Source organism: Phalacrocorax carbo, chromosome 1 (assembly GCF_963921805.1).
Source record: "Phalacrocorax carbo chromosome 1, bPhaCar2.1, whole genome shotgun sequence".
Lineage (NCBI taxonomy): Eukaryota > Metazoa > Chordata > Aves > Suliformes > Phalacrocoracidae > Phalacrocorax > Phalacrocorax carbo.
The window spans coordinates 30,559,688-30,571,817 of record NC_087513.1 but is presented as its reverse complement, the minus strand read 5'-3'; the positions used below and the strand labels follow the sequence as shown (position 1 = coordinate 30,571,817).

Genomic DNA, 12,130 nt, shown 5'->3' with positions numbered 1-12,130 from the left:
ACGAATGCATTGTTTGTTCTTTTATTTTTCTAGAAACATTTGTACCTAACCTAACTGTCAAAGTAATGATCCTTCATCACAAAACTGTTTTTAAACTTATACTGGGGAAGCTGTGTTACAACTGCAACACAGATATTATAGCAACAAGACTTCTCTCGTATTCCAACTGCATTTAGAACTGTAGAATTTCTTGTAGCATATAAAAATGGAACAAGGTTTTCAAGCTGAAGATAGCGCTCAAAGATCAAAGGTAGCTGTCTGTTAGAAAGAAAAGAGAGTTTAATTTGCCAACTATTCTCAAAAAAAGCTTTCTAGTGAAATAAATTCCCATTTGATTATTTAGTACTGTAACAAAGCACAGCTTGACTGTATTTGAACAAGATAGAATCTCTGATAGTTATAGCTCTCTGTGTGCAAATCTAAACTGTCCTGACAGCAGCCACTAATTTAAAAGTAATTACACAGAACTCACTAGGAGCTTTTGTTAGGAGCTGCTTTTTCTGAAAGCTTTACTCAGAATTACAGGTCCTTTAGAACCATGAAAAGAGCAGAAAATATTATTTGGTTTCAAGAAAGTTCCTGATCATTTACATCCCTGTAAAATACAAGCTAATGAGTTGCTTTGTTTTATACCCCAAACATGACTTGAACAGCTCTTAAAACAATTTCAGTTGTAGGGACTGAAAAACCTCTGGATGTGGCACAGACAAAACAGTATTATCCAGGACCTTGTGGATGCAAAATGTTTTAGAGAAAAGCTCCATAGAGTACTTTGTAGAATGGGACAAGAGCTGTGTAGCTACTGTCAGTGGCAGAATCTCAAAAAACCACGTAGAAGGTGATTTTAACTTGAGGAAAGGACTAGGGATCCATCTTGTCTCCTACCCTTTGAGTCAATCCATGCTATGCCTTCTAGCCGCTAGGATATTCTATGATGTTACTATCCAATCTGATATCCTGACAATAACAAGCAAAACTGGAAGATAAAAGGCAAGGGCAGGAAGTCTTCCACTCCCTTTTTAGCCCAGTAAACTTGGAACTGGCACAGCTAAAGTTATGATAAGAACAAGCAATTTACAGAAACACAGGGAACACGACAGAAAAGTTCAATTCAAAAGGAGGTGGCCCTTTGCCTGGGTGACATAGCACTGACCACCAGCACGTAGCCTAAATTTCAACAAGTTGATCATACATGCAGTAGTCACAACCTGGACCTTGTAAATACTTTAACCATCAAAATATATGCATTTATTAATATACACACTTTGCAGGGGCAGAAGAGATTAAATCCTGGAATACTGTACCAATACTAAACTCTTGCTAATGCCTTTCTAGCAGTTGAACTTCGATGATTTCATAGAATCATAGAATGCTTTGGGTTGGAAGGAACCTTAAAAGGTTATCTAGTCTAACCCCCACTGCAATGAGCAGGGACATCTTCAACTACAACAGGTTGCTCAGAGCCCTGTCCAACCAGACCTTGAAAGTTTACAGGGACGGGGCATCTCCCACCTCTCTGGGCAACCTGTGCCAGTGTTTCACCACCGTCATTGTAAAAAATTTCTTCCTTATATCTAGTCTGAATCTACCCTCTTTTAGTTTAAACCATTACCCCATGTCCTATCACCACAGGAAGTCTGTCCCCATCTTTCTTAGAGTCTCCCTTTAAGTACTGAAAGGCTGCAATAAGGTCTCCCCGCAGCCTTCTCTTCTCCAGGCTGAACAACCCCATCTCTCTCAGCCTGTCCTCATAGGAGAGGTGCTCCAGCCCTCGTATTATTTTTGTGACCCTCCTCTGGACCCACCCCAACAGGTCCATGTCTTTCCCATCTGAGCGCTCCAGAGCTGGACACAGTACTGCAGGTGGGGTCTCACCAGAGCAGAATACAGGGGCAGAATCACCTCCCTCAACCTGCTGGCCATGCTTCTTTTGATGCTGCCCAGGATACAGTTGGCCTTCTGGGCTGCAAGTGCACATTGCTGGCTCATGACCACTTTTTCATCCATCAGTACCTCCAAGTCCTTCTCGGCAGGGCTGCTCTCAATCCCTTCATCCCCCAGCCTGTATTGACATCGGGGATTGCCCCAACCTAGGTGCAGGACCCTGCACTTGGCCTTGTTGAACTTCAGGAGATTCACATGGGTCCACTTCTCAAGCTTGTCCAGGTCCTTCTGGATGGCATCTGTCCCTTAGGTGAGTCAACCACACCACTCACCTTGGTGTAATCTGCAAATTTTTTGAGGGTGCACACAATCCCACTGTCTGTCATCGATTAAGATATTAAACAGCATTGGTCCCAGTACAGACCCCTGACGGACACCACTCATCAATGATCCAGCCATAGACATTGAGCTGTTGACCACTACTCTCTGGATGCAACCATCCAACCAGTTCCTCATCCACTGAACAGTCCACCCATCAAAACCACATCTCTCCAATTTAGAGAGAAGGATGCTATGGGGGACCATGTCAAACGCCTTACAGAAGTCCAGATAGATGACATCCATAGCTCTTCCCTTGTCCACTGATGTAGTCACTCCATCATAGAAGGCTGCTAAGTTGGTCAGGCAAGACTTGCCCTTGGTGAAGCCACACTGGCTGTGTTGAATCACCTCCCTGTCCTCCAGGCACCTTAGCATAGCTTCTAGGAGGGTCTGTACCATGATATTCCCTGGCGCAGAGGTGAGGCTGACCAGTCAGTAGTTCCCAGGGTCCTTCTTTCTACCCTTTTTAAAAATGGGTGCAGTGTTTCCCTTCTTTCAGTCACCAGGGACTTCCACTGAGTGTCATGACTTTTCAAATATCATGGAGAGTGACTTGGCAACAATATCAACCAATTCCCTCAGGACTCTGGGATGCACCTCACTGGGTCCCATACACTTATGTACGTTCAGGTTCCTCAGGTGGCCTTGAACATGATCTTCTCTTACAGTCCCTGCCTTGAGGTCCATCCACGAGAGGTGTGGGAACAGATGGCCAGCGAAAACTGAGGCAAAGAAGTTGTTGAGTACCTCAGCCTTCTCTCTGTCTGTTGTTACCAGTTTGCCAGTCTTGTTCATCAGGGGGGTATGCTTTCCTTGACCTTCCTTTTCTGGCTGACATACCTACAGAAGTTATTATTATTCTTTGCATCACTTGCCAAGTTCAACTCCAGCTGCACCTTGGCCTTCCTGACGCCATCCCTACATAACTGGGCAATGTCCCTATACTCTTCCCAGGATAGCTGTCCCTACTTCCACTGCCTGTGCATGTCCTTCTTGCCCTTTAGTTTGACCAGCACGTCTTTACTCAGCTGTGCTGATCTTTTGCCTTCCCTTCCTGATTTCTTACACAGGATCCAGAATTGTATTAAAAAAAATTTAATTAAAAAAATTAAAGTTAAACGATCTGGCATGATTTGTGAAAATCATAGTACAGAAGGATGTTATCTGAGAGAAGGGCATCCTTAAGGAGATTGGCTCAGGAAAATACAGGCACACTGCATTTCACGAAGAATTTCATCACTGTAGGGAAGTGAAATCCCATTATTGAAACAATTTCTTTTTTGTTTTGCATTGTAGAAGATACCAAAAGAGCGGCTGGCTGCTTATCAGTGAATGTATTCATCACTTTAAAGAAACAGGACAAATCTCATTGGCATGCTTGAAGCTGTCAGTAAACGTGTCAGATTTAAAGACACTGACAAGCAGCAGTCAGCTGTCTGTACAGTGCTTTCTCCCCGTATAGCAATACCTTGACTTCCCCATTATTGTGACAAACAACTTTGCTATTTACAAGAAGCTTCTCACAGCCTCACAAGAATTACTATTTATGAGTAATATTCACACATGACTCAAGAATGAGAAAATGTTGTACTCAGTGCTTAAATACATACCTACAAAGAAAAGGTCTCAGATTGGGACCCGTTGGGTTATACTTCACAAAAACTTATTTGGCGCAGGGTGTGTGTCTGCATTTCAGTATATGACAGTGGATGGGCAGAAAGTAATATAAAAACTAGCTAGCAGTATATAAATAATAGAAAAGGTCTTATTATCACTGATATTCTTGTCTATATGTAAGCCAAACATTAAAACAATTCTGCATGTGTTAGAATTTCAGGAGCATTGGTGACTTTGGTAACACTACGGCCTTTTTCCTATTGGATTAAGTAAGCTTTGGCATTTAAATCAAAGGCAAAGATGAACAGATTCCTATTCTCAGTTACCCTACTGTCCTTTTACAATAGAACATTATCTGCATTTTCAGCTTTATTCCAGAAACTCAACAAGCCCTAAGAAAAAGTCATCAGAAAACAGCTGATTAAACAAATGAAATACTCTTTATGAGGGATTCTCAAACTGTAATAGCTTCAGACTTCAAATGGATTGTAGATCTACCACAGAAGACCCAAGTGCTCTGTGATTATTTTTCTTTTGCTCTTCCTTTTAACAATGAGATATAAACCAAATTGCTTTGAACAAGCAGGGAATAAAAGACTTACAAGCTTTTTAACAGAAAACTTTGACCTGTTGATTCTGTATAGCTGCAATATAAAGACATTATTTCCAACTGAATTTTGACAGACCATTTATTTCTACAGAGCTAAAGCATTCACTTGCTAGTTTGCTAGTGCTCTTTACCTGATTTATTGAAGAAAGACTTCCAAGCTATAACTATCCTTGTATACACTTCCCATGCATCACTGCTACTATTCTATGCTCAGAAGAAAGCCATCTAACTCTTCCAAGTACTATAAAATGCAGAAGACCCTTTTCCCTGTTCTCCACTTCCAGACACTTTAAAGCAAGGGAAGTCCAATTAAATTCTGGGCTTTCTTCCCTTTCCATAGTTCTCTTGTATTTTTCCTTCAGTTCCTAATGAACCACGAAAATAAGAGAGGCAATGGGAAGGAAAAGGAAAATAATACAAAAGTTCCTTGCATTTGTCTAACCAAGTATGTAGTCATGTATTAGTATCTTTGTTTTCTCCAGTGACTTGTAGAAATGATAATTCCTTTGGCAGATATGATCAAAGCTTTAATAAAAGTATTAAAATAGGATTTAGAAAGCAGAGGATATTCCCCACAGAGTACTACAGTTTCACGAAAGGTCAAAATTCAGGGTGTCCTTTACTCCATATTGCTTAAACATATTTTGTGTAAGTAATATACCCAGGCAATGCTACTTTCACTAATTAAAACTACATATTTCTGGCTTCTTGGAAATCAGAACAGCAAACAATGGCAGGTGTTAAATTTAGGCTGTTCGTACTCCATACAGGATGAAGAAGATTAGAAAAATTCATACCACTGCTCGTGGGAGAAAAATGCTTAAGTGTGTCAGACATATATTTCTTTTCCTAGAATCAACAGCTCTTTAAGTCCAAGCTCACTGACAGATACAGACACTTACCATGATGAAGAGAACAGATTCCATAGCTTTCTCTACATTTTTGCTCTCCAGACTCTTATTCTAAGCTTTGAAAGAGGGAATATGTTTCCAGTCAAAATCACATCATTGAAAAATGCATGTTATCACATGGATAGCATTTTGTGAGATCATTTGTATAAAAAGACAAAGATTCCAGTTCTAGTTTCATTTTAAAAGCTTCTGAAAATCGAAAGTAAGATTGGAGACCATATACTTGCACACAAAAAGAATAAAAGACCGTTCAATAATCCAGATGAAGGAGTAATGAGTATATTCAGTAGCTTTCAAAGAGGATTCTGATGAAATTTAACTGGACAGCTAAAGGACATCTGATGAAGTTAAAAGTTGACAAGTGCAAAGCAATGCAGATGTGATGGTAAAAACCCTAAGTTATTTTTCCTAAATCAAGCACATGAAAGCTTAATGTAGGAAACTTAAAAGCGCTGCAACATCCTGGGCAGCTCATTCTATCTGTTGCATTAGCAGAAATTGTAGAAAAAAGACAGAACACTGAGAAACAAAATGTGACTTTTATTGTTTGACAAATATAAGTCTGGAAGTATTAAAATTCCATTACAAAAATTAATACGGCAGCTTCATGTAGAGTCTTTAGCTTTGTTATTTGTGAAATGATATCACAGGATTAAGAGAGGACCAAAAAATTCAGCGTGAAGGATTACAAGCCAAGAACTTCGCTGTCAGGACTGACTAGCTCAGCTATAGATACCAGCATTATAGACCATCTAACTCATGTACCAGGGAAACAACAGCCAATATAATACCTTTGTCCTGACTTGTCAATTCTTTACCCTCTTCTAATATCGTAAGAGTTTAATAATTTAGATGGACAGGAAGAAGTATAAACTCTCATCTTAACTCAGAGCAAGTGGTGATCAGATCTCAGCAGTGGTAATGCCACCAGTTCAGATCATAAGCTGAAACAGGGTGTGTATAGCTATTCGATACCCATCTATGAATATCAGTTGAGATGTCAGCCAACAGGCCAATTGCTTATACATTACAGTATATTTTATGGACTAAGACATTTGGAGGTAAGCTGCTGTCCTCTACAAGATACAAAGCCTTTCAAAACCGTATCTATAGCTGTTTAAAATAAGAATTATCATTGATATTATATACACAGCTGCACAGACTAGGTTTGTAGGTCAAGTTCCAGGAAGTAAGGGTTGGACCTAACTGAACCGCTTAGTGAAAAAGGATTCTACAGAAAGACACAGGATTCTTTTACTTTATGTGCTAGCGTTTCATGCCGAATGGATTTTGGCTTTGAATATACCAAGCAGTCAAGACAACTACTACCAGTAATAGACTTAGCACTATTAAGAACAATATAGCTTAAATAAAGTAAAGCAGATGCAGTTCTGGTCTGATAAGCACAGGAAAGTAAGATGTGCAACTATATGGATGCTTACCACACTATAGTTTAGGGTCTGTTTACAACTAGCAGGCCTAGCATGGAGCTATGGCTCCTCCAGTAAGTCCTCATTTAGACAAACAGCTGTGCTAGGGTTTATTCCAATTCTAAAAATCCCAGAGAACACACTAATGGATCGGGCTTTTTTACGGAATTAAATATCTTCCACAAAGGTGCAAAAGAATGTGTACATGCATATGTGCTAGAACACACAAGCATATGCATCACTGATGTTATGCACTGATACAGATGCTATAAGTCAAATTTGGAAACAGATTCTGTAAGACTACACTACCTAAAACAGGAAAAAAGCTAGTAAAAGTATGTACAGAAAAATACAAAAGGGCTTTCATACTCCATCACCTGTATGTACATTAATCTAACTTAAAGAACTGCTCAAAAAGTATAGTATGCTTGCAAATATTAAATGCTAAATTTTGTATACTAAGTAGTGCTAATTAGACTCACAAGATAACGCTTCCATTGCATTTCCTTCTTCTATCAGCTAGAATAAAGTTACTTATTTCACAGCCTTTCTGAATCATATATGCTTTTTTCTAGCCATCTACTTCATTTCCTAAAACACTTGGAGTTCTTCATTAAAAAATTCCACCTTGTCCTGAGAAGAGCATTCTGTGGCTTCACCCTGTCAGGCTCTGGTGATGTAAAAAGCACTGCTTTATAAAAACATACATTATTATTGTCAACAAAATTCTGGTTTGGCATGTATGCTGGTCCTAGTTACTTTTAATGGCAAAACCTCCAAAGAGAAAAGGATTGACATGATGAAAAATGAAGGTCAGAGAGAGTTTAAATACACCAGAATAAGAGAAAGACTCAAAATATGGCATTTATAAAAGAGATACTGTAGTTTAGCAGCATGAAGTATTTCCTATTGAATAATTCAAGAGAGTCTGGTTCAGAACACTAACCTAAGTGCTAATTAGCCACAGCAACATACTTACTTTCAACAAAAATATAAAATAAGATCTAATTAATGACCATTTCCAGTGGCAAAAGATGAAGTTCTCTAATTTATCTCTGAAAAAAAAAGACACTAGAAAAGAAACAAAATGAAAGGGAAGCTTTAAAAGAAAAAAGCATTTCAAAGGCTAGGTTCCTGCGGGCATTTCAGTGCCTAGGGCATGCTGCTCTGGTTAGCCCTTGGAACTTGTCATTGCAAGATGATTATTTCTCTTTGGGAGAAATCTCTTCTATGCTAGTAAACACAGAATAGAAGTTGTACATTTTCTTAACTGAGGTACGCATACATTTGGGCTGAGAAAGCAGCACACCAGAACCCACATATTATTTTTTTAAATGAAAAAGGGACAAACTGAGCCTGAGCAATTCTTTGAAACTGAGTTGAGAAACTCCTCCAGGAGCTGACTACACAGTACTCTGCTATAATGTTTTTTGCAGTTTAGTACATCACATTATTTCACAACTGGAAAGTGATGGGATACGAGAGCTATTTATAGAACTTAGAAGATTTGATAACACAGAGAGCAGAAGGTCACTAAATAAATGGAGAAAGGTTTCTTAATGGGAGTTATAGTGCGCTCAGTAACACTGCTTCCACTGTTATCAGCCATGTTATCTGTAACACTCAGTTGGTTCATATTACAAATCCAACAGTAATAAAACAAATAAACCCTAGTTAATAAGCCATAAGATTTCCAGTGAATACTTCCATTAAACATACATATATAATCTACCTTTAAATGAAATGGCATCTGACTCATGGATTTTATTGTTCTAAACATTACAGCCACACCAGCATTTTCATAATAATGCTAAAACTGTTTTATTAACTTTTGCTCTGTGCAAGTTTTAAGCAATTAGTAGCACTGATCAAGGATGCAGAAGGACAGATGTTTAATTGGCAGTAAGAACACAAGAGTGAATTCTCAGTTGCCAAGTTTCAGGCAGAAGTTCAAGAGAAATACATGCCCAGAGCTAAAGCTGAGCCTCATTACTGAGTTTTAAATGCCTATTTAAGACCTCCTTGATTAGTGAAGTATTGAAGCTTATTTGTTCTTGCCTCAGAACCTTAATTTACTTCTGATTTAGGCGCACAGGGATGCAAAGACAGATCTTTGTCAGAAGAAGGTAGTCTCTATTAAAAATCTGCAAGTCATGAGGATAATTTACATTTGAGAGAGCAATGGTATTGTGTGTGGACTCAGCCGAAACTAAGATGTGAGCTCCTCCCTGCAACATTTCTCAGCAACAACACACCACCATAATCATACCAGACTAGTCTGCTTGCAAGTATGCTTTTCCTTTAAAGAGACATTTGCCTTATAATTTCCAGCAACCCATCAAAACTTAAAATTCATTTTAGGGACAGAACTACAAATATTACTGCAATCTTCTTCCTGTATTTGCTTCTTCACATTCACATTGGCACCACCTTTCCACCTTCCTTAGTGCCTAAGTGTTTGGATATTTTGTCATACCAAATAATAAAAATAAAGTCTCTACATCCCTATTATTATCCATTTCCAGTATCTTTATTTCCAGTATTTGAGACACAAACCTGGTGAAACCAGAAGCTTCACAGTGTCAGTGAAATTCTGTGAATCCTTTTTTAGACAGCTACCAGCTCCTAAGAACGTAATGTTCTGCTGGTTTTCTTTTTCTCTGCATAGAGCTCAGCAGTCTTGCATTCAGTCATCTTCACTTCTGTAAAGTGGGGTTCCATCTCTCAAATAAGGCTGCTATGGCCATGTGCCCTTTTGACACTGACATAACAACTATACAACGTATAATGCAATGGGGCCACTGGAACACAGTTTTCTTCTATCTGAAAAAAACTTACATAAAAGCCTCTGGAAAAGTTTAAGTAGTTTTAGAATCCAGTATTTATTTGGAAAGCATCTGAAAACAAAGTCATTTCTCATTAGTTCTTTCTTCTGTTGATTTTTGAGAGTTTTTTTTCTTTTTAACTTACCAGGCATTATAATATTGGAAAAACCAAGTTTCCTTGTTATGGATACTCCATGGGTAAACATGGATGTATACTCTCTCCTAATTTGTTCTATGTCTCCATGAAGCAACTGAAGAGAAACTGCCAGACCTGAAGAGAAAAACAAGGAAGACTAAGACATTTAAACAGAATATGGTCATCACTACCTCTTAAATATTATATATATTTGCAAATATATATGCATTCCTGAGAACTCAGAAAAAATTCAGGAAGTTCAAAAAAACCAAGCCAACCCACCTCAAATTTTTTATGTATTTGGGAACAGTACCAACATCCAGAAATCAATAAAGACTTGAAAACAACCACCCACGAAAAAACATTCGCAAATTATTACTGATGTGTAACTGAACTACAATGACACGTCGGATCAAAATTATCTCAAAAGGGATGGACTGAGGCCTTAAGCGGAAAAAGAATTAGAAAAATGCCAATTTAGAGAAATGTCAATCAGTAAGGTTTTCTACCATTTCAATTTTTTCAATTCCTTCAACACAATGCTGCCTTCATTGGTATGCAAGAAAAGGTGCAAACACAATGGTCCCTAGCTATGGGAGAAATGTGGAAGTCTCATTACAATGCATCACTTAACCTGATACAACTTATTAATCCAAAACCTGAAGAAACAAGCTCTAATAAACCAACATAGCACAACCAACATTTTTCTTAGGCACACTAATTTCATAATTACTGAAATTACAATTTTTTTTCAATAATCATCAGATTTAATCAATCATGATCTTTCTTATGTTTGCTAGAAGATATGCAAAATGCAAGGGTGGCTGTATAACCATTTTCCAATATTTATTCCTCTAGAAGCAAGGACAAATAACTTCATCTACTCATATCCACAGTATACAAACAGATTGCAAACAGTATAATTTATTACAGCTGAGATTAACAAAAACAATAGGCATGTCTTTTCGTTATTTCAAATATAAGCACTGAGGCAAGCGTCAGAATGATACAGCTTGTAAAAATTCATCTGCCCTGACCTTCAACATTACGACAACATATCATGTGTCAACATACAGATCAAGGAGAATATAAAAGCAAACTCTTCATATACATTGAGCAACTGGAGATAAACAGACAACTCAGAAGAGTCATAATTAACTTTAGATTAAGCTTAAGTAGATAACATGTACACACAGACTGAACAACAAGGTCATCAGTCCTTTGGGATTTGGAAGAAATTTCCCCTACAACCATGTTACTATTTAACCGAATAAATTTTCCTGAAGTTTGATGGTTCTTAAACCAGAGCTTGAAAAATCTGTACTAAGTACTGCCAGTCCAGGCTATGGCACTAAAGAGATCAGAAATCCAATTAGCATGGCAACTTTTATCTTTTTCCTCTTACCTACAGTTATGTCTTATTATTTTGGCAACTCCGGAGAACATGATACTCTAACCAGGCTTCCATTCTCTTATGAAAAACAGATCACCTACACATCTCCAAACGGGTACATAAACAGATCTTACACGGAAAAAATTCTGTGAAGTCCATTCTATTTTAAGGACTGTGTTTAATGTCATTGACATGAATTATTTTAGTAATGGGAATTTGTTGTGTGGTTATCCACTTATCTTTTAGGAAGTAGTGACAACTATTATTGGTGTAGATGAGAAGAAAAACCACACTGTGGCCAGCTGATGGTACAGGAGATTGGTTAGAAGTTATAGAATCACAGAATCATTAAAGTTGGAAAAGATGTCTAGGATCATCAAGTCCAACTGTCAACCCAACTCTACCATGTCTCCTAAACCATGCCCTCAAGTGCCACGTCTACACATTTTTTAAATACCTCCAGGTATAGTGACACCACCACCTCTCTGGGCAGCCTGTTCCAGTGCCTGACCACTCTTCAGTAAAGACATTTTTCCTAATATCCAATCTAAACCTCCCCTGGCACAGCTTGAGGCCATTTCCTCTTGTCCTATCACTAGTAACATGTGAGAAGAGATCAACCCCCACCTCACTACCTCCTTTCAGGTAGTTGTAGAGAGCAATAAGGTCTCCCCTCTGCCTTCTATTCTCCAGGCTAAACTACCCCACTTCCCTCAGCCGCTCTTCGTAAGACCTGCTCCCCAGACCCATCACCGGCTTCATTGCCCTTCTCTGGACATGCTCCAGCAACTCAACGTCCCTCTTGTAGTGAGGGGCCCAAAACTGAACACTCAAGTACTCAAGGTGCGGCCTTACCAGTGCCAACGGATACAGGCAAAACTCAGACTCTTTTAGAGCAGGTGAAAAGATTTTCATCGCTGGATGGGCAGAGCTAGGTCGCATA

At 38.6% G+C, this 12,130-nt stretch overlaps 1 protein-coding gene across 4 annotated transcripts in view; it reads right to left on the bottom strand.

Annotated features, from left to right (window-relative positions):
* The window catches only part of DOCK4 (dedicator of cytokinesis 4), a 254,956-nt gene that overhangs the window by 103,978 nt on the left and 138,848 nt on the right, over positions 1-12,130 (bottom strand). For all 4 annotated transcript variants that reach the window (XM_064447407.1, XM_064447417.1, XM_064447423.1 and 1 more), the window contains exon 13: positions 9,804-9,929. In XM_064447407.1, the coding sequence (XP_064303477.1) occupies positions 9,804-9,929 (126 nt within the window). The remainder of the gene's footprint in view (positions 1-9,803; positions 9,930-12,130) is intronic.